This window comes from Coloeus monedula (assembly GCF_965178545.1).
Source record: "Coloeus monedula genome assembly, chromosome: Z".
NCBI classification, from domain to species: domain Eukaryota; kingdom Metazoa; phylum Chordata; class Aves; order Passeriformes; family Corvidae; genus Coloeus; species Coloeus monedula.
In genome coordinates, this window is record NC_138822.1 from 1517019 (window position 1) to 1540708 (window position 23690).

At 40.1% G+C, this 23690-nt stretch overlaps 1 protein-coding gene across 1 annotated transcript in view; it reads left to right on the top strand.

Moving 5' to 3' along the window:
- The first annotated feature begins 151 nt into the window (after positions 1-151).
- The window catches only part of XRCC4 (X-ray repair cross complementing 4), a 142012-nt gene continuing 118473 nt past the window's right edge, over positions 152-23690 (top strand). The window contains exons 1-3 of the mRNA XM_082301978.1: positions 152-266; positions 14611-14760; positions 17292-17479. Of these exons, the coding sequence (XP_082158104.1) occupies positions 14622-14760; positions 17292-17479 (327 nt within the window). The 5' untranslated portion in view covers positions 152-266; positions 14611-14621. The remainder of the gene's footprint in view (positions 267-14610; positions 14761-17291; positions 17480-23690) is intronic.

The window sequence follows — 23690 nt, forward strand, 5'->3', positions numbered from 1 at the left end:
CGGCGCGCTGCGATTGGGCGGCGCGGCCGGCGGGGGGCGGGACGGACGGGCGGACGCGGCGCTCATTGGCTGGCGCGGCGCAGGCGGAAGTGGCGGCGCGGCAGGTAGGTGGGCCAGGCGGGTCTGAGGGGAACGGGGGGGGGGGGCGGGAAAGCCGCTCGTGTCCCGGCGCTGGGATAACCGGGATAACCGGGATCAGCCCTTCACTGACCCCCGTCTTGGCCACGTGTCTTTAGTGAGACGCGAAACCAAAAGTGGTTTTTCTGGTGTGTTTTTTTGGTTGTTTTTTTCGGTTGGTTGTTGTTACTCGGGGCCCAGCGGGTGGCTGAGAGGTGTGGGGGTGTTGTCTCGCCCTCCCGTCCCTGCGGGCGTGAGCCACTGCCTGCTGAGGTGTTAATAACATAAAGAACGCCTTAATGAGGCTGTTTCTTAATTAGGTCCGCCTTACTGTTACTTCTGTTGTTTCAGAGGGATGACTGTTCTCCTCTGGTCTATTGTATTTTGGCTCCTGTGCTGTGTTGCCCAAGAATTTCCAACTTTTTTTCCACACCCGTAAAGCTGGTTTTTTTTTTTTTTTTTTTTTTTTTTTTTTTTTTTTTAAAGGAATTACCTTAATCACTCAGTAAAGTGAGCTCAGAGGAAGAGCTTCACAGTGATGACTGCGTTTAGGTGCCCACCTGTTGCTGTCCTAACAAACACCTGGAGTTTTACGAGGAACCTGTTCCTCCTTGCAAATGTGGCTTTAAAAGCATCACGCCTTCCCAAGGTGTTGGTTTTGTGTGTGGGGGGGTTCTCTGTAATTCTCTGTATTTCAGCACCAAATTCGTGTTCTGCTGAGTGTGGGACAGATTTTGCTTTTTCCCTTGGTGAGGGGAAACAGATTTTTTTACTCTAAAACGACATTTTGGGGTAACGTTTTGGTGCACGTCGTGCAGCGGCTTGTGGGAGGCTGGGGGTTGATGTACCTGTGCAAAGTGCATTTATCTCATGGGTCTGAGGCAGTGCTTTACTGAAGCAGAGGAGTTTGAGATGAGCGAGACCTACACAATCCACGGACAGTGCTTTTCCTGTCTTCTACGGAGCAGCTTCCTTAGTGGTTGTAGATTTGGTCTCTACAATTTTAGGGTTCTCTGTGAAATTGTGGTTTCAGGTTCATAACCATCAAAATGTGCCTGGGATGTTACCAGCGTGAACAGGTGGTAGAGTTTGAGATGGGTTCTCTTGTGTAACTGGTTTTTCTGCCCTGTGGATTTCAGGCACCGTGTTGATTCTGGATTTGTTCTGATTTTTCTCTAGATTGTTTAGTGACTATAAAGGCTCATTCATTTGCAGATTTATCCACTTGTCTAGCAGGTAATCAGCATCTTGCTGCGTGCTCATTTTCTCATAACATGTTCGTACATCTCATTCCTGTTACTGAATTACATTCACTGGATTGGTTTCTTTCCATCACATGTCAAGGTTTTGGGTTAAAAAAATATGGTTAAGTGCATAAAGACAGTTCTAAAAATGGCCTTATTATCTAGGATAACTTCACTTTGAAGTGCTTGAATGATGTCACATTAAAGTTTGTTTGTAAAGAGAAATAAGTTGTCAATATAATCACTGAGCTGTACAGCCTCTGATGGTCAACAGGACCAAAGACTTTAAAGGCAATAATACTTTTGTCCTTTTTTTTTATGTGTGTCTGAGATAGAAGGCAAAAACTGAATTGTTTTTCCTGCTTTGACTCACTTTTGGATGCTCAGTGTGAATTAGAAACTTGAAAATATTTTGTAATGTCTGAAGAGACTCCAGCTGTCAGTCCTTGTTCACACCATAGCCAAGCCTGCTTTCAGGTGGTCATCTAGCTTCCTCTAGCATAGTTTTGTTTGCAAGCATGCCTGTTACGAAAGATTTATTATATTTTTTTTTTCTTCTTCGATTGTTTCTGGCAAGTTCCCACCTGAAACCCATTGCCGATTTTCGCAAACAATGCTCTTTATTTACCCTAGATGTTTTAATTTCCTAATGAAGTTTCCAACAGTCTCAGCTATTCAAAAAGGAAATTTTACTGACCATCTGCTGTATTAAAATGATTTCAGGTGAGTGATTTGCTGTTGTGGGAAGAATGCCACTTAAAGATTTTTTGGGAGCCTTGGTGGCACAATTTAAAAGATTGGTGCACCTAGCCTGGAAGTGTCTTCTGGGATGCAGCTGTGGTAGACATGGGGTATTGACTGGAATGTCAGCTTTCAGACAGTGTTGTTCCAGTTTCCCTTGTGCTCTTTTCCTTCCTAATCAATATCTTGTCATGGAAAACCAGCTCCAAAGAGCTGGGACAGCTTGGTTGGTGTTGTCCACAGGGATGGGCTGGGTAGGCGCTCCTGTCTGGTGGAATTCAAAAAGCAAACCGTAAGTCTAAACAACTATATTGATCTATATGGCACTATTCAGATATTTAAATAAAAATATGTGATGAATACTGTTTTTTTTGTCGCTGTTAGGTTTCTGAAGAGAAGGGTTCATAGTCTTGGCTGCGTTTCCTGGTTTTAAGAAATACTTTAGTGGTGAAAGGCTTACATACTGTTCACTTGAGTAGTAGAGCACACCAAGGAATTTGTGTCTATAATGAGAGGAAAAAAAAGGTTTAACTTCTAGGCTGTTTCCAGATGCAGGAAGAATTATCACAAAACAATGGCAATTGCATGTGGAAGGCTTGGCATTTAGCTTCTCTTGTGTGTCTCATTTTCATGAGAAAGTTGGAGGAAATGGTTTTAAAAGTATCACAGGTGGGTGACTGATGTGACGGGTACATCTGTATCGGTAAGCTTCTGTGCTTAACACACCCATGCCTGTGTACGAGGTGGAAAAAGCATTTTCAAATGAACTATAAATGCAATCAGTCAGGGTTTTTTTGAGAAATGCTGGTTTGAGTGTCTGGCAAAAAGCTGATACTGCTCTTTGGCTTCTACGTGGTGCCCACATCTGTGGTTCCCAGTATCTTCAAATGCAGGCATGAATGCTTCAGGACTGCTTTGCATTTTTGCTACAGCTACAGATATGCTCTGTCCTCCGTCTGGAACGAGGAGGCGGTGGAACACGAGGGGTGTGCATTTTGCAGGCAAACCTGTCGTGGGTAGGTGGTGTTCTGTGTGCTGACAGTGGTAATTAGAGCGTGGTATTTTGTTTGCTAACACTGTTTTGAAAAAAAAAAAAAAAACAACCTGCAAAAGACAAAACCCCATCTACATGTAGGTTTGGCTCCTTTTTCTCTCCATTTCTCTGCCTCTGCCTGTCACCTGCCAGAAGTGCACATGGTATTCACTGTAGTAGGATGGATCACAATGGCTGTGAAATTCTTGGAGTTTGCAGCTGTTGTGAGCAGGAGTGAACCTCAGTCTTCACAACAGAGGTGCTTTAGCCTGATATTTTAACCATGTGTTTAATAGAAAGTTACTGCACAGGGTCGTGTATGATCGGGAGTGTTCCTACAGCACTGGGAAATTCCTGCACCTTAAAATTCCTGCTTTTTGTGGCAGATTTCATGTGTAGGCAACTGATGGGCTGATGCAAAGGTTACTCCATCACTTAGCAAGCTACTCCAGATTGTAAAAACACCCAAGGTGTGATGGTCTTGCTGTAGAATTAGTGATGCTGTGCCGGACACGGTGACCTCAGTGCCTCTCCTCTCACAGACTGCTGCTGGTGTGCAGCAACACTGGATGTCTTTACAATGGTCTGTTTTGACCAAAACCCATCCATTTCAGTATGGATGAGGTAATTTGAGATGGTTTTCTATGCTGCATGTTGGCTTCATTAAAGCAGTGTAGCAAATACTTGTGCTGCGTGCTCATGGGTGTGCCACGGGCCTTGCAGGGTCACTTGCTGTTTTGTCTCAGTGCCTGTTTCTGATGTCCTCATTATCTTGCAGTGCCACTTGAAGATGAGAAATTTTAATCCCTAACTCTTGTCACCTAGGGCTTAGCAGGAGGTGGAGAATGTTTTTCAGGGGTTATGTTAGAGCTCAGGAGCCCCAGATGAAAAAGCAGCACACGTCCTTGAGTAAGTGGAACCACCCAGAGCTGAGGGTGAGATTTTCAAGGACTCAAAGCCATTATCTGATTCTTCAAGGTTAGTAGGATGCAGCTGTGATTTCTTCACTGTTTTATTTGGCAGAAATGTAATCTAGTGCTTGCTGATACTGTGGGGAACACATAATATCATGTGCATAAATTCCGAACCAACATCACTAAATAACCAAGAATCCAATTTAGACAGCTGTTGTAAAATAACATTAAATGGTTCTTGAAATTGTATGTTTTTCCACCAAAATGAGTATTTTCTCTAGTTGTATCCCTGACTTGAGCTGTGTCCCTTTCCTGTGTTAGGGAACAGTGGCCTTCATCTCCTGCTCTTTGTAATCAATGTCTTTATGGATTTTAGTCTTCCCCACCTCCTTTGTCTCTGCATATGAGATGGAAAAAAGGGAAAGGTGGCAAAAAAATGTGAAGATTATTCCTAGGACGTAGTATCAGATAATGTAATGGAAGGACTGCTGTCCAAGATATGTCAAGGTACAAAAGACTCACTGAATTATGTATGAATTGTGCCATGTTGACACAAGCTGAGGCGAAATTTAGGAGATAATTGCTAAACAAATTACTGTTGTTTGCTAATCTAACACAGTCAAATCTGATCAACACAAAAGAACATGTCTTACAGGAAAAGTTCCAAGCTGGGGGGAAAAAAAAAAATCATTATGTGTGTGCCTTGAGCAATGGCCTCTGGTGTTAAGAGCCTTCTGAGGGGTACTTGTGATCTCATAATATATTTTTTGATTAAATTGTCCTGATTTACAAAGCTTGGAAAAGCATTGGAATATTTGTGCATCCTCTCTGCAGATTACTAGGTGACTTTTCTGGGAAGAGGTGTCCTCCAGCAGAGCAGACAGCTAGAGCACAGATTGTAAAATAAATAAAAAATAATAAAAAAGGGAGACTGATCTGATGTGACTTTTAAGAGTGCAGAGACTGAGAACTTTTGTGCCCTTGATCTAGGCATGAGCCAAATTGCTTGCTATCTTGGGACAGAAAAATTAATGCAACCAGAGGAAGAGTGAGGCAATATATCCTATCACAGGCTGCATTTGTTTGTGTTTTTTTTTTTTTTTTTTTTTTTTTTTTTTTTTTTTTTTTTAAATGATTCAAATGATTATGAAAGGGATTGTTTGTTTACAGGTCTACAAAGGGGTCTTAGAGGCCATCCTTTTCAGCACAGAAGCTGGACAGGAAAGAGGGAGCCTGGGGCTTTCCAAACGCCGTCAGCTGTGTCAGGCTTGGGGTGAAACCTCACAAAATCCTGGGGAGAGATTTGTGCTGGCTGAGCCAAGCAGGGAAGCATCAGACTGTTGTGGAGGCTTATATTAAATTACTCCAGCTGAGAAAAAATGAACCTTATTTTCAGAGTCCAGCACTCAGCAGCCACAGATCAGGAGATGGGGCAGAAATGTTAATTTCAGTGAAAGCTGACATGGAGGATAATTGTTTTAGGAAACAAGAGGCAAGGAACTAGCTGAAGCATCTTTGAGTGTCTTGGAAATACACCTACTTGAGTAATATTTTGTGATCTCCTGAAGACAATATTAGAGAGAAGGGTTTTTTTTTTTTCTGTGTTTTGGTCAGAGATATCTACAGATGAAAAATGTGCCTTATATTTTATAATTTTTTTACTCTTGTCTGTTGCAGGGATTTGTTTTATTAGCCCTGACTCTCCTAAAACCAGATTTTTTTTTTTAAGTAAAGAGGTAGAGGAGGAATTTTTTAGTATATATTCTTAATTTGAGGTTCATGTTTTGAATTTGGTACTTTTGACGGTGCAAAACAAATAAGGGTATTTGTAGCACGGAAAGAGAGGAAAATGCAGTGGCAGGGTTTTTATCTAAAACTGCACTGGAACAGGTTTTTGGAGCTGTGGAGAGGTGACTCCTGTGCACAGAGGCTGGGTTTTTGTACTCATTACCTGCATTATTTCAGGGCCATTGTCTTTGCTCACAGCTGTGTTTCAGGTACTGATGTGCAGCTGCAGTTGGGAGCTAGAAACACAAAGGTGAAGTGCCCCCCAACATGAACTGAGGCTTTTTTAAAAAAATATTTATCCCTTCTGTGCTGTTTCTGTGCTGTTTCCCCACTTTTTATGTCATCATGAACTTACCTGGGAAAGCAACAATTTACACCCTTAGCACGTCACCCTGAGACCTCTGTGGTGCTTCACATCTCTGCTTTGTTGTAATTTGCGTTTTAAGATCTCAAACTTGGGTCTGACTGGTGCAGTGTCAAAGCACTTTTGTGCTGTATTTTACTAATGAGTACTTAATTGCCCTCTCAGCTCAAGTCCCAGTGGCATTTTTGCAGTGGTGTGCCCCTGCTGTGTCCTCATCTCAGCCTGCAGATTTCTTTTCACTCCAGTGCAAGCATTCTTTAGGAGCTGTAAAGGAACACCAATATTGAAAAGCTGTTTTCCTGGAGCAGACCCCCTGCTTGGCATCAAGTGTCTTGGGTAAGGGTTAAATTTTTGAGTAGGATTTTGTTGTTTTGGGGTTTTTTTGCCTAGTCTGTAGTAAGAACCCAAAAAAAAATCGAATGAAAGAGTGAAAGAGTCATGAAAGTTCCTTAGAAAAGCAGTGAGTTGATGAGTCTTGGGAGGCTTTATATTTTTTCTTATGTCTAGAACTTGGGATGTTAACAATACAGGTGACTCCTGTGAAGCTCTTTGTGTCCTTTTTCCTTTCTAAATGTGGTTTGTAGACATGGTGCTGGCTGAGCACAAACCAGTAGATTTGTAAGTGCTGGCTGAGGGTGTAGAATGAGTGGCCTCTGAATTTTGGGTGGAACTGTGTCATTACTTTTTTTTTTTTTTTTTTTTTTTTTTAGAACAAATCATCTTGTTTGCTCAGAGCTTGGTGAGGCTGTGGGATTTGTGTCCTGGGCCCCCTCCTTGCTAAAATACTGGCACTTGTCAAGATAAGGACTGGTGCTTCTGTCCTGCTTTGGTTTGTCAAATGTGGATTATCACAAAGCCTGAGCTAAACTGGTGCTGAACCTGTGCCCATGTGTGGAAACAGCTGAAAGTGGTGCTCAGTACGTGTCTCTTTGCCTTAGGCTTCAAACTCAGCCTAATCCATCAGCAGAGCAATTAATGTTCAATGCCAAGTAATAAACATAGCTGGAAATAAAGAGCTGCAAAATTGAAATTTAAGTGGATTTAAAGTGAATATTTCAGTTCCTTGTGAATGTCTTGTGAATTATTTTTCTGTGGGGGTCAGGCAAAGCAACGTAAATTACAATTTTTAAATTAGTAAATTCAAGCCGTGTGAGCTCCTTTTTTTTGGGGAGTTTAGTGTTGCATTTTCTAATAGATAAATAGCAGATGGAAGGAAAAACATAATAAAACTGGTTAAGCGAAGAGTGGGTAATGCAGGAATTTTCTTCAAAGAAAATGCCTGAGGAAACTGTTTAGTAAGATAAAGCAATTTGGAGACTAGGCCTATTTTTTATTATTAATTTGACAGGGACGGGAAATTAAAATAATCCATCTCTTTGAAAAGTCTTGGGTGTAGAGGTGGGAGGAGAGAAGGATAATGTAAGCCTTCATATTTATACCTGCCCTTGTCCCACTGAAGTGGCAAAATTTGGTGAAACTTGTTTTTCCAGGTTACTGGGCTCAATTTTTCAAAACTCCTCAGCAAATCCTGCGTACAGAATTACGTCCATCCATATCTACCAGGCACTGATTTCTTTGTTTCATTTATCTTTGTTTCAGACTGGGTGCTCTTGCCTATGGATCTCTTTTGGATTCAACAGTACTGAATGTATTCGACTTTGAAATTTAAAAAGAAAAAAACAGAGAAAAAGGAAAGGAAAAAAAAAAAAGGCAGACTTTATTGGGATCCACTGCTCAGTGATGTGAAGTCAGACATTTAGAGAAACACATCAAACTGAGTGGGATTGTAATAGGTCTGTGTGGGGACTAAAAACTAGAAAACAAAGGAAATCTGTGCGACAGATTTGTATTGAATATCCTGATAATATTTAATCCTAAAGAAGGCAGTGTTTTGGAAAACAGATGATACCTCAGCCAGACTACGATGTTATCCAAATATACATCAAAAAGACATATGTATCAGGGTATTTTTGGATGGACGAAGGGTGATTAAAACATGCTGGGTTTTTGTGTTTTTTCTTTTTTTCCTCCCCCCCAAAAATTTCCTCAACTTTGCCATCATCAAATGGATGATACTAAGGTACTGAAAACTGCAGAGATGCTTTTAAAAATATGACTAAGAGACTCGGAATTCCCAAATCTTTGTTCTTACTGCCTGTATATGTTGGGCTCAAAGGTTGCGTCTGGCACAACTTCCTTTTTCTGCTTTTTATCTGCAAAGCATACAGCAATTTTAGTGATGTCTTTTCAGAGAAAATATGTGGAAAATGATATATATTTAGAATGTGTGTTATTTTTTTTAAAAAAAAAAAAATTTCAGGAGGAAGTGAGTTATTTTTCTGAATAAATATCCTGTGGTTTTCAAGGGAAGGCACTGTGCCACTACTCGCTTTGGTAGGACCTTGGAAAGCCAGGGTGTCTTGCTGCCAAGTTAGAGTTGTAAAGTATTTGTTGGGGACTTGCATCTTCCAGAAGCAGCAGAGAAAGGGAGTCTGGGTCTCTGAGACACGCCTGCTGACTTTTCATCCCAGATCTATCCTCTGGAGGCTGGGCTGGTTGTTGCCTTTGATCTTTGCTCCCTGCCATACACGCTTTTTAGTAACTTTGCTACTAAAAATCACTTTTTCATCAGGAGACATGTCAGTTGCATGACTTAAATTTATTTTTACTTTTTTTGCCGGTTTATAACGTTCAGTTAGTGTATCCTGGCTTGTCTGTGCATTTTGGGAAGTGAGGATTTGACAGCGTGACTGTTAGTTTTGGGAAGAATTGTTACAAAAAGGCTGAGAAAAAAAGTATTTGCCCCTTTTATAAATCTGTCTGCATACTCCCTTACTTGCTAGTATATGCTAGCATAATTGCCCACTTTGGTGTTTATTTTAATACACCGAAGGCCTTTTTTTTTTAACCTTATTATAGCTTAATGTAGATGGTTTTAAGTGAGCTTGGCAAGGCTGGATGCCTGCAGTGGGTAGTGGGTTAGCTCTGAGACTTCAAGGGGATGAAAGACACCAGGGTGGGCTTTGCCTCCAGGCTACAATTAAGATCAAGGCTTGTTAGTAAGATTCCTACTATAAAGGTTGTTGACTGTCTGCTTCCTTCTGTTTCTCCTCATTTTTCAGCTGGTGACTGTAGTAAATAAGCCTGACAAGGGTTGTTCCTTATCGTGGATTCCAGATCTTTTGTGGCAAATCTTCCGTATCCTATTGTCCCATGGAGCCTGACCAGCTCAGGACTGATTTGTTTTTGGTTTTTTGGTTTGGGGTTTCTTTTTTTTGGGGGGGGGGGGGGGGGGGACACGATTGCACAAAAAAGTATGTGCATGTTTCCAATCGTTCTGTGGCTGCCACGAAGCAGTGGGAAGGCAGCAGTGCAAATGGGAGCCATGTGAGCCTTGGCTCTGCAGTTGGGCCCACGATCTCCTGATCAAATGTTGCCATGGAGCACTGAATTTTTAAAGTGGCCCACTTACCCCTCTGCGCAATGTTAGAAAATCATTCAGTCTCCTCTTTATGTCCGAGTGCCAGTTTCTGGTTCGTTCCTTTTATCTTCAAGGCAAAGTTGCATTATTGGCAAAATTGTAACCCTTGTGCTTTTAATACAGAGCAAAGTTGAAAGAGCAGCTAAATATAATTTAGGATGCATGTAATACAAAAATGTTTTAGCCCCCTAAATTGCATTAGGGAACAAAGCTCTTTTCTAATTTTTTTCTCTTCTTTGGCTTTCGGATTTATCTGTAAGTTGCAGATGAAGGTTATTATTGAATCATTCTTCAATGTCAAACAAATATTGTGGCCAGAGGAGTGGGAGGATTATTGTGAGATGGAACAGGAAAGATTCTCTGTTGTTTGTCTTCATATTCGTTGGCCTGGTCATGTTCTTCCAAAAAGAAATGAGAAAAGAGGAAGTCCCTATTGGATCAGTAGTAGTTGTAAGATTAATGGAGTGAGAGTTGAGGTTCTTGTCAGATATTTTAATGTTCTTACTCCTGAAGTATTGGAGTTAATGGAATTTTAAATTAACACGAGAGAATATCAATTTGTATGAAATACATCACTGGAAATATGCATAAATATAGGCATTATCTTATTTCCTTCTGTTAGAAAATGTGGTAATAGCTAGTTTTAATCTTTAAAAGCAATCTTGAGCTTTTCTTGACTGGTTTAAATCTCCAATTATCCACTTATGAGTACATGTAGCATCTCCTGAGTAGTATCTGTTCTCTGATTATGAGTTAGCTATTAACTTTCTTCTGATTATTAGGTTAGGACGTGTAGTTTGGCCAGTGTCAGAAGGAGCCAAACTGCAGACTTTAACAGCAGTGTGTGGTCTTCTATTCTGAACTCCCTGTGGATAGCTCCCATTTTTCCTCAACAAGAAAGCACTTAAGTTAATTGCTCTATTTCAAAGACATAGGAGCTCTTTCTGGTCTCTAAGTAGCCTTCCATGCATAGCTGCCGAGGTTTGGAACACCTGCAGCCCAACCAGTTTGGGAGAGAAAAAAAAAAAAAAAGGCCATTAGTCTGCATGGAGGAAAAAAAAAAAATGAAGTGCTGAAGTTCAGAACATTATCAATGATGCTGTGTTGGAGCAGCCTGAAAGATTTGGCTTTTGGTCTATGCCTGGTGCTATCCAAAACAACATATAAAATTCTTTGTGGAGCCATTTTAAGAGTGTCTTGTTCATTCAGAAGGGCCTGTGTGCGCTGTTTGTTCCGAGGGCAGAGGCACCAGCCAACAGCTGATTCCTCCTCAGAGGGAAACATTGCCTAATGGTGAGCCCAGGAGCCAAAGACCACGGGGACAAAGTGCTGAAGATAAACAGCTCAGTCTTCGACTGTTCAAAGGCCTCAATAAAGCCTCTGAGTTACACATTCGGGGTGGGACTGCGCTGTCCCCACCTGCGGGCTGGCCCCGGTGCCCTGGTGTGGAGAGGTGCTGGTGTGTGTGTGACCCCCTGTGCCCCCCAAGGATGAAACTCTGCCTTTCTGTGGCCCCAGCCCCAAAGCTGCCCTGCAGCTTTGCTTTGTCCTAACTGGGGGAAGGGAGAAAGAGCCGACTGCTCTCATTTTATGGAGGTGGTGAATGGGAAGAGTCCACAGGGGCTGGATGTTGAAGGGCACTTGAGGGTGCTGCTCTGCTCTGATGGACTCGGAGGGGCTTTTTAGGTTGCCATAGTGAGTCTGATCCCAGTAATGTAGGCAATAAAAATACAGTCTGCTTTTACTAAATGATTTTATTTTACTTTAAAAAGCTTGAGCAACAGCTGGACTGTTAAGTAGTGACACTCCAAAAATTCGGGGGGCTGTTTTAACCTTTCTGAGCATTAACACAGTTCCTACCTTTACTCCCAAAGATGTGAAAGCAAAAATAACTCTTAAGGTTTCACCTCTCCTTTGTATCTGTGTCTTTCTTTCATAATGAAATTTTGAGCTGGTAGAAGTGTTTGATCTGTGAAGGGTCACATAGGCTTGACACATTGGAAGCTGATGGGGTGATGAATTTAGTGAGCAGGTGGGTGCATTGGGGCAGGTTACCTGTGAGGAGAGTGTTTTATTTCACTTCTTGAAGTACAGAGCAATACATCTTGTTTTGAAAATACATCTGTTATTAAGATTTGCCTTTAGAGTGAATAAAATGCATGCAGTCACTTTGTAGTGAATTAATAAGGAATGTGCCCTGATTTATTGTCTGTATTCTTCATTTCTTTAGTGGTAACTGCTTGTTACTAAATAAGTAAGGGAACACCTTTGCTATTTTTTGCTGTATTCATGCTTGAACTGTGGGTGGTTTATACATTTACTGAACACTACCCTAAACTCTGTGACAGAGTAGTGTTCTCAGGACATAAGGGGAAAGGGGATTTGGATTTTCATTTTTTTTTGTTCTTGCCACTGTAATTGTTTTGTTTACAAAAAAAACCAGTAAGGTACAATATTACTGTTTGCAGTGATGTTTTTATGTGCTGTGTAGGTCAGGCTAATTTTCACGAAGGAGGTTTTTTCCTCCTCTTGAAGAGAGGTATATAATAGGCACTGTATGCAGCCAGGAGTCCTTGAGCTTTTGCTTATGGGTTGGAACAGTTGAGTGCCTGGAGATGGAGTCTGGCTGAGCTCTGCGTAGCGAGGCAGCTTCTGAACGTGGACTAATAAGTAATATACTCCTTTCAAAAGGTCAGTGAGCACAGTGGAGGAGATGCAAGCTGGGAGAAAAAATATCTTCATTTTACGCTCCCTTGGAAAATGCTTTTTTTCAGAGATGCGCACTAAAATGTGGGAAAGCAAGACAACTGTGTTTTGCATTTGTTTCAAAGTTCAGGACGTTACTCTGGGTTGTGCCTCCTCATTCTGCAGAGGCTGTGTTTTACCACAGGTGTACAAAGAGTGTTGTGTAAACAGAACCTTCATTTTTAGCTGGAGTACTGATGTGTGCATGGGAAACCACTATCACTGTATCGAATGAATTTAGTCTCAGGCCTCAGAGATCTTGTTAGTGCATCTTTAAATAAATAAACAGGCTTCTTTCCTCTGCTACTCTTGGCCTCACTTTTTCTGACTGACACTTCATTCCCTTCACCATTATATAAATAGAAAATGTAATTCTCTTGCTTTGTTTTTTGTTATAAACAGTCTGAGTTGATAGGAAAGCCTCTAGTGCAGGTGCTTTTCACTGAATTTTGCTGTACTTTGTGATAAAAATCACATGTAACAAGCAAAACCTTCCTGTTGAACTACACATACATGCATCAGTACGCTCTGTGTGCTGTCTGTCAGGGTTGTCTGCTACTGTTTTACAGTCTTTAATTGAAATATTTTTAAAAACATTGTCTTTCAGAGGCGGAATGCTATGAAACTATTTCACGAGAGACTGTATTTTTCCATGATGAACAAGAAGGAAAAGGGAATCTGGCAGTCAAAGGAGAGTGCATGTCTGTGTGCTTGAGCATGCATCACTTGTGTTTCCTGCCCTGTGCTCTTTACTGACCCATGTCCAGGCAGTTAGTGCTCTACAAATTTTTAAAATGCCTTTATTTCTGGAGTCACTAATTGCAAAGGCATTGTTCCAGCTGTCCACCCTCAAATATTTAATTTTTTTGTTCTTGCTTACAGGTGCACAGACACGCTGTAGATTTCCTGAAATGGCCAGCTGGGTAGTGATGGAAATAGAATTTTTTTTTCCCTTTTTTTTTTTTTGACTCAGATTAGTTTTTCAGTTTATTTTTGGGTAACTTTCTGCTTTCTGTTGCATTTTCAGGGAATAGAAAGGTGAAGTATGACATCTGTGATAGTAAACGCAGTGGTGGTTCAGGGATGTAAATACTAAGGCTTTATGCTTGAAAACCAACTCCTAAATTCATATATTTTGCTGCTTTTGAATGCTATGCACTTTTCTGGGCAAGGGAGAGGCATTTTGAGATGATGTTGGGTGCAGAGTTGAGCAAGGGTCATGCGCAGTTCAGTCAACTGCAGTTAAAGCTGCTCCTCCTATCCTGGGAATGCCAATTTTTGGGGAAGCCAGGGTTAGTTAAATCTGTGTCTAGATTTGTTTCTCAATGTCCAGGAGCAAGGAAAGAGCTTCCTTCTACTCTTGCTTGGAGAACAGAGTCCCCTCAGGGCCTACACTGATCCTGGTCATGATTATTTACTACTTCACTTTAGATGGAAACCTTGATAGAGCATTTAATCCTTGCCCAAGCATCACTGCGCTCAGTGCATGTAGTTGAAATGCCTCATCTGGGTTTTTCCTCCTTTTACGTGCTATTTTTAGTCTGTGAGCGAACATGTAGCCTTTTCTCAGTCACTTCACTTAGGCTGTGTATAAATGCATGGGATTCTTGAGGAGGTCTTAGGTCAAGCACAGGTTGCCAAGTTGCTTTGCCACAGAGCAAAGGAATTCACTGTAACATCACAGATTTTGTTGTCTGCACCATCCAGTGCTTAAAATATTTCCTTTGGGTTGCTGGCATTTGCTACACCCTCTGCTTTGCTGTGAAGCTTAGTAGCAGCTTTTGCGTGGCAGTCTTCCAGATGAATATTGGTTATTTTGAATTATGTTAAATGTTCTGTACTTTGGGTGATAGCAGGCAGTGAGTTAAAAACAGAGCCATGGGGAAGAGCTTGTGTGTAGTAATTTCCTGTCCTCCAGCTTCCTGACAGCTTCTTAATTTGAGACTATTCAAATACATTTAGTTGTTGGCATTGTTCTTTTAAACCTTACTTATTATAATCCAGTTTCCTGTTTGAAAGTACCACCAGTTCTCTGACAAACTGAATTTGGGGAGGAAAGTTAGAATAAAATTACAAGCACGCTTGTGTTTGTATATTCCCCCCACACACAACCCCCAAGCTAGTTATGTAGAGCTGTTAAGCACCCCAGTGGTTTTAACAAGATTTTCTTGCTTTTTAAACAGGTGTTGGGAAGATGGAGAAGACTTTGAACAGAATTCATCCAGTTTCTGATCCAGAAGCAACCTATTTTCTACAGGTGTCATGGGAAAAGGATTTAGGCACTGGCTTTGATTTACTTCTTAGTGATTGTCAGTGTGCATGGACTGGGACAGGTAATAATGGAAAGAAAAATACATTGATTTAAATTATTCCTGCTCTTTATTGCTGCTTTTAAAACACTTTCTGGACTGTGACCCACAACTTGTATGAAAACCATTTCATGGGCATTTTGTCCCCAGTGATGGAGGAGGTGGGGTTCATGATCTTCTGGGATGTGAGAAGAAGAGAGAGCTTTGAGATCTGGAGAGCTTGTGTGTCAAAGCTAAAACTAATTCATTGAGCACATGGATATGCAATGTTTTGTTCTGTCTCAAGAATATATAATTTCTTGGAGTGATGCTGAAGTAACACTTCTGTGTCTTCTCCAGATCCTGGAACAAATGTGTATGTGAGTTGCATTTGCAAATTGGAGTCCATGAAGCATTTAAGTGCAGATGTTTCTAAAATGTTTTCTTAAAATTAGTAGCCAAAGGTAGCTGTATTTGGTGCTGAAGTGAATTCGTGGGAAGGAAAAGGGACAATAAATTATCAGGAGGGAAAACTTAGCCTGTGGGATTTTTTTTCCCCACTCTAAAACCTCAGTAAAAGGATGGGTCTTTGCATATGTGCGTGCTCCTCTCACTCATGCCTAGCAAAAAAAGGTTAGATTTGTGTGTTCCTTGAGAAATGTGTCAAATACTTGATCAAAAGCCCTTCTCTCAGTAGCAAAAATATTTTAGAGGGAGGAGAGAATGATACGTTTTACAGCAAATAGCAGGCAAGGCCATTTTCTGGACTCTTTATCTGAATTATAAGAACCCACATAGTTCCTTCTTCCTTCCTTCTCCCTGCCCAAAAGATGTTGTGTCTCCCCAGTTCCTATATAAGCCAAGCTTTCATATAGGTCTGAGATTAGATAAATGTATGTCAACATTTAAACTAAATCTGCTCTCCCATATTCCTTTTAACATTTCAAACACTCCATGGATCAGGAGTCCTTGCACAAAGGAAATACATGTATTCCAATCCTGATTCCCTGTAGTGAAAGGTTTTTCTTTCTTGGCTTGACAATAGTAAAGTCAAGTTATTTTGAAAATAACAAGAAGGGTGTTAACAATGATAAATACTGTTTTTTCTGTGTGAAGCATCTTCTTGTTCTTAGGCGACTTCAAAATCCTCAGTTTAGAATTCACAAAAAGAGGGCTCTTATTTTTCCAAGTGAAGGCTGTGCCACTATAGCTGGGAGTGTATAGAAAAAATAGGTAGACACAGTTCTCATTTTGTTGATTTCCTGCATCTGGCAGAAAGGCTGATAATGATTTCCCAAAGCAGAGGGCAGTGAAAGCAGGATGACCTCCCTCTTTTAAAAAGGAAAGAAAGAAACCCACACCAGTTCAGCATGAGCACTGGGTGCTCATCCAAAGGAGAGTTTTTTGTGTTCTGGAAGAATCTGATCCCTTTCTGAGGAATTCCTGCTGAATTTCTAGTCCCTTGAATAATTTCATTGGGGGTTGGTGTTCTTGTGCATGAGGCCTTCCTACTGCACTGCTTTGTGCTTTCAGAAAACAGAACATTGGTTTTGGTCACTTTCTGAAGTTACTGCATCATGTTTGAGACTGCTTGGATTTTAAATTCAAAACCTGGAGGGAGGGAAAGCAACAGTCGGAATAGTCTTGCTGTGGGAAATCCCTTTTGGGTTGCTCATGCTGTGGATTATTTTGCTTGGCAAGACCTACCAGGAAGAGAGTGAGAGCTGCCGATGGAGTTGTCTTTTATGGGTTTTGTATGTTTAAGGTGATGATGAAATGTGTTAGGAGTCCTGTTTAAGGAGAGAGGGAAAACAGTGAATGTTGCAGGGGAGGAGAAGCACACAAACATGCAATGTAATCTACTGTATTACCTTTGTATTGGGTTAGAGAGCTACATCTATGAGGATTTATGCATTTCATATTTCCATAATGATTGATCAGTTCTGCTGGTTATATAACATAAAGAAACATGCAGCATATACAGGAAAAAATCCTCCACAGTGCTCTGTTGCAGTATTTTAGTGTCTTTCTTTTTATGACTTTCTTATTGCCATTAAAAGTTTTATCTTCTCAGTATTGAAATCACTGTTCTAGACAAACACTCCTTTTGTTACTCTTCCAAACTTACCTTTTTCTGCCCCTCTTTGCCTCCTGCTGCAAGGGATCCCACAATTCTCTCTGTACTGTTTTGGGGCACTTCAGGCAACTAGAATTGTGGATGAGTAGCAATAAAGCAATAACCCATTTTCAGACAGGGGAAAAAAAGGGACAGAAGTTAATATTTCTGAAAAACACAGTATTCCTGCTACATTTCCACTGGTGGAAATGGCACACTGATGTATGTCAAGGGAAGAATAATCTCCTGATATTTCATGGAATCACGGAATTATAGAATGCCGTGGGATGGAAGGGACCTTGAAGGTCAGTGCATATATTTTATGTATAGATATAAAAATACATATTTTATATATATGGATATAAATCTATATAAATATATGTTTTATATAAAATGTATAATATAGATACTTGTTCACACACATTGGATTATTTATTTCTCACATGTCTCTTTCTGATAGTGTCTGAAGCAGACATTTCTAGGGAGGCTGCTGACATAGAAATGGACAGAGAAAAATATGTGGAAGAGCTGAGGAAGGCACTGATAGCTGGAGAAGAGTCAGCTGGCAAATACAACTTTGTGATTTCAAGAGATGAGCAGAATAAGGCCTGTCACTTTTCTTATGAAAGGAACCTGAAGGATGGCTCTGTAAGTAGATAAGTGTTTAAATTTGACTGTTAAACAATGAGAATGGAACACATTCTTGTGTTTTATTAAGGTCTTTAAAACCAGACAGACTTGTGATACTCATTCCAGATTGAGTGAGTGTTGTGAGCTCTTCCATGGGCCAAAGCTGGAAAGAAAGCTGGTGGTTTGGGGTAGATGCTGCCCTTTTGAAATTGTAGCCTCCTGTGCAATTCTGTTTTCCTTGTTTCTTCATCCTGTCTCTGTACTACTCACCTAAATTAGAAAAAAATAAAAATCAGGCAAGATTATCTTCAAATGCTAAAACATAGTTTTAAAATCAGTTTTTCTGTTACTTCAGATAGTTTGTAAGCTAAGGCTAAAATTATTGCATTAAATTGCAAAGGAGAAAGTGGTTCCATGCTGCTTGCTTGGCTGCCAAGGAAAAAGCACCCTCTTAAAACGAGAAAGAAACCAGTAATCTGTATCTACAGACACTTCTGGTTATTTCAGGTTGTGCTTTGGTGTGTTCAAACTTTTCTGAGGAAGAAGCTAACTTAAAGCAAATTCCTAGTTTGTACTTTAATTTTTTTTTTTAAATTTTTTACATGCCTTTTTCCTTGTGCAATATAGGACTTTTCAGCCCAGTTTGGCTCTTGAGGAGCCAAAAGTTAGGTCATGTATGTCTGCCAGTCTGCATTATCAGTATTTCTGTGAATTTACCCATGACCATATTGACTATAAACCCCTTTTTGACACTTTTGTGAGCTGTTTGGTTGCTCACAAAGAGGTTTCAAGTGCCATATTGCAAGGTTAGGACCAGATTGTACTCAGAAATTGAGAGCAGTAAAGGAAAGAATGCTTTTTTTGTTCCTGCTCTGTGTCGCACATACTCTAAATACAAGACAGATTAAATGCATGCTGTATTTTTATTAAGTGAAAATATCCTTATGTATGTGGGCTCACCTAATACGTGTTTCCATCGATTAAGGCTTATGAGAAATTTAAATTGTATGGAAACAACTATGTGTTGATTTAGGAAAATAATAATAATCTGGCCAAAGAAACTGAAAATAAAAAGAACCTCAATTCTTATGTAAGTTTTAAACTTTGGGTATCGAAAGAATGGTTTTAGATAAGATGGGATTTCTTGGGTGAAAATACACCTTTTTTTTTTTTTTCCCCCCCTTCTGTACTATAAACTAATGCCTGTGAATAAAATTGCCAAAGCAATTATGTAGCATTAAATAATAGAAACGGTTTTCAGGTGTGTAATACAATATATTCCACACGTTTTGCAAACTCTCTGTGGAAGTATTCGTGGTCTATCTCTTTCAGCATCACATTAGGAAATTTTCCTCGGCTCTGTACATCCAGAGGGCTAAATGTAAATTTAGCACAGAGGAAGCCTAGAGAAACTATTCTGCAGCTTAAACATGACTTCAATTCAGTGTTTATCTCTTATCACCCCTTGCTTTTCTTACTGGGTGTTTGCCTTTACATCTTTTATTTAGTAGTTATGAATATTTTCTCTTTCTCCTTTCATATTTCAGAAACTGTTTAGATAAAGAAATTAAACACTTCCCAGTCTTGGGAAGAGTGTTGCAGGGCCAGGGTGAGCAAATTCTGTCAAATTACTGTGAATAAATAGGAGATTACTGTTCTTAAACTAATGTTTTTGTCACTTGATATAAAAGAAAAGAAAAAATTAGAGGACAGCATGCATGAAGATGTAGTTGGCTGTGTTTGCATACTGAATGTTCTGTTCAGTGTTTAATAATTAACAGTTTTTAGTAAAAGAACCACAAAAACTTCTGAAATGCATTGTTACACTCTGAGCTATAAAATGTTTACAATTCATGTAGGTAACTTTTACTGCAGAATCTTTTAATGAAATTGGTACATGGGTCCCCGAGAGTAAATTTCATAGTCTTAGAAAATCAATATGCCTTATTTTTTAGAATTATATGCATGCTTATATACACAATTTTGGTTATTTTAATTGTTTTTAATGGGACCTGCCTAGGACATGATGCTGATCACCAGCAGTCACCTATGCCCAGTAATTCCCAGAGCTGAGCTCTGTCTTAATTCTCCACCCCCTGTGGGACTCGTGACTGGCAAATCTCTGACCTAGATACTTATTTATTGTTTCCATGGCTGTACCAAACTGAGCTACTTGAAATAAGTTTTACTTTCTTTGCAGCATCTTGCTAAAGCTTTGCTCCCATAAAGCCTAATTATGTGCCAAAACTGTGTTGGGTGGTCTGTAGGAGTGCAAATAAAAGTGGTGAGGTGATGTTAAGCAAAGGATAATATAGGAATATTATTGAGAAATATTTTCTGATATGGAAATTTGTTTTACTGCCCAGGTGTTTTCTGGAGGAAGTGGTGGCAGCCCCAGCATGCCCCTTGCTTTAAAGGGGGCTGGAATGAAAATTGCGTAATAATTATCTGTAATTAGCATTGGCAGTGTAGTACATTTGCTGACTTAAGGTGCTTGATTCAGCTGTTTAGTTAATGAACAGATAGCTTCCTTCCATGAACTGATGTGCTTACACCTACTCCTGCACTGCTTTGATGGCATGATACCAAACCTCAATCTCCAAATAATTTTAAAAGTGTTTATAATCATTAATGCGTAATAATGGGGTGTGTGTGTAAGGTTTATGTAATGAATGAGTGCTGATGGTTTGGTTTTTGAATGGATGGAAAACTTCCCCAAGTCACAAAGAATTCCTGTGTGATTTAGAGGAAGCACAGTGTAACGTGTTTGTTTTGTAGTGACCTGGTTGCCTGTAATGTTTAGAAGCATCAGAATAAGAAAAATAATCTAACTTAACGGATGTCCATAAAGGTTTTAGTACTTATTTAAATATCTTTTGGAAATGTTGGTCAGGAGAGATAAGATGATGTCTGAGCTTTAGAAACACTGGTTCTGGCTGTGCCTCAGGATGTGCAGCTGAGCCGAAGAAGTTGTGCCTTTAAAAACCGTGACACGTTCGGTGAAAATCCTGATGTGTTTTGTGAGAATTCCGACGCGTTTGGTGAAAATCCCGGCGTGTTTGTGATTTATCTCCCTCAGGACAGGTGGCTCTGCCTTTGGGAGCCATGCCTGGGGTGTGGGGGGCTGCTCGGAGGGACCCTGGAATAACAAAGTCTGCGGAGTACAGTGGGAATTGTGTGCGGATCCAGCTGCAGCCCCGGACGGGCCACACACACGGAGACCCCGAGAGGGGCCGGGGAGGCTGGTCCAGCTCAACTGCTGCCACCTAAACAAACACCAGCCACAGAGGCAGTGATTTAGCGCTTGATCTAAGTAGGTGACCACTGGGAAGTAAATCTTTCCAAGTGCTTCAGCGAGTCACTCCACATATAATAAATAATGGAAATCCGGCAAGCTCTTTTTTTTTTTTTTTTTTTTTTTTTTTGGGGGCTGGCAATTAAATAGACTAAATAGCCTTTGATAAACAATTGAGTGCTAGCAGTCTCTTTTTTTACAGTAATGTGACAGGCTCTGGGTTTTTTTTTTTTCCTTGCCTTTTGCTTAAGTTTGTAAACAGGGAGGGTAAGAGCTTAACAAATTCCACCTTAGATGCAGAACTGTTGCTAATTAGGATGATGGAAGAGATGCTGTTGTTTGTCTCCCCCATTTCCTGTGGCTGCTTTTCCCTGGTTGGGCCAGTGAGTTCATTATAAGTTTACTAAAAGTTGAAAAAAAGCTGGAGAAGCTAACCAAAACTTTTCACAGCATACGAAATGAGAGAAAAGTATTTGGTAGAGCTCTTTGTGCTGTCCAAACTGTCTTGGTTCAAGGTCTGAGTAGTTACTTTGCTCCAAACCACTGAGGATGTGTTGTTTGGTTAGCAAAGGTCACTGGGAGTTCAGGTTGTTTCCCAGGCAATTCCACCAGCTGAGGAGAGAGGAAGATGAAATGATTAATCCTTAGGTCAGTGTGAAAGTAATGACACTTATATCACTTAATGTCTGTGTACTTCAGGACCTGAGAGCAGGCACTTGAATGGGTTTCTTGGAAGCCCATTTTGGAAATAGGTGGCTTCTAATGTGCCTTATGTAATAAAAACATTAAGTGTTATCTCGTAAGTAATCTCAGGCTTCTGCCACATGATTTTCCCCATCTTACCTCGAGTGTGTACTCTCAGGTCTTTCAGGTACACTGGAAATGCAGTGCATCACTTCTGTAGCCCTGAGGTGAGAAAAGCCATTTCTTAAAGAATGATGCCTCACCATATTAGTAGGTGTACAATATTTCACAGAAGTCCTGGTGAATTAAGTAATTAAGCTCTGCTACTTTCCTTTCCTTACTCCTATTAGAGTATATATTTGATTGCTGCTTCTGATAAGCTGTAGTTTGGAGAAATTAATTTAAAATACTGGGAATTTATACCTTTAAAGCTGGTATTGTTGAAAAAAAGAAGAATCAAACACTGTGACAAATAAATTCTCTTCAGTTTTTCTCAACCTGTTAGGATCTGTGTATTTCACTGGACTTACACAGTTGAAAAAAAATGGTAGTTTAATTGCTTTAAGGCCTACTGTAAACTACAATATAAAGGGCATTTCCTTATTTCCTGAGTACAATGAGAGTCTAAATATATTTAAAGTACATGTAACATGTTCATAAAATAACAGATTTGGATCTGTGTGAGAATTGTCAGTTATCCTTCCTCCCTCCTGGTGTTTTTGTGTTGTTTCCCCTCCTTTCCTCTCGATTCCTTCAGATTTTCCCTTTTTGGAATACCTGCTGCGCATTTCAGATCCCTGTGTAGACATCAAGGCTTGCTTTCATTTACAGAATGGAATACAAGTGCTTTCCTTTTAGGAGGAAAAACTCCTTAAATCATGGCATATTGACAAGCTTTAGTTTCCCAAACACAAATTACAGAGGACAGTAGATGCTCTGGAAAAGAGATTACTGTGTGTGGGCTCCAAACCTTCACTGCAAGACCCCAGTCCTGTATTTTCTGTGAGGATGAACAGCACCCAGAGCCTGAAAACCAACGAGAATCTCACCAGTGGTTTCTCTTCAGAAACTCTCTCACAACTCCAGTGGGAGCATTCATCTTTCTACCTGCAAAGTCACAGGAGAGCTCACAAGCTCAAGATAATAATGTTTTGTTAACTCTTAGGTTCACTAAAATAGGACCTTTTCCAGTATGAAGTATTGAATGGATATGTTTAAACTCTCAAAGCAGCTTCAACATCTACCTGTATTACTTTTGCTACAGTCACAGAAGATGTCTTGAAATGTAAGAAAAGGGCAAATTTAAGATGTCCTGTATCTTTTAAAAAGTGACAGGTATGGAAATATCGCTGGGTGATGTGATGCAGAAATAAGAGAGCTGCAGAATGCGCTGTGAGGAAGGTGTTAACACCTCTGTGGATTTCTTTCCTTAAGTTGTGGTGATCTAAAATACATGTGTCTTTTTTTTTTTAACTCACCTCTGTATTAGTAGTCCACATTTAAAAATGAACTTTTCTCTGAACAGTGAAGACAAGTCCCTAATTTCTGTGTCCAATGAGCTGAGCAAGATCAGCTCTTTTTCTGGTGGAACAGCACTACCATAAGTTTGCTGGTTCCCTAGAAACTCTGTGAACTGTTGTGCCTGACCACAGGATTTGACAGAATGCTCATTACTCCCTGTTGCATGCCAGTGTGTGGAATGAGTGTTTTTCATCACAAGGACAAAACCTAAGGGTCTTTGATTTGGGATTTAAAATTTGAAGCCAAAACGCCCATATATTGGGAATTGGTGAGTAAAATATTTGATTAGAATTGTTCTGAAATGTTTCAGTCTCACTGGAAAATTCTTTGGCAGGTAGGTTTTCTTCATCCAAATCTTGAATGTGGTGCTCTTGTAAAAATACGTTTTCCAGAAAGGCAGGTACAGCACACAATTTCAAGAGTAGGTTTCTGGGTAGCATCATTCCAGGAAAAAGCTCTTCCATAGAAGATGATTTGTTTCATTATCTTTTCTTCTTGTTCCTCTCTTGTTCCTCTTCTTGTTCCTCTGCAAATAATGCCTGACATTTCATTTAAAATCAGATGTCAGTTGCTCTGTTGGGTACAAAGTGTAACTGGGTTTTTTCTTACTTTTGGAACTGAAATCCTTGTCTTTCTGTATGTGTTTTTCTCTGACAAGTCTTAACTTTTGGGGGTTTTTAACACTTTGAGGTATGGTTTTTTTGTTCTGTTCATAAAAGCACGCTGTCT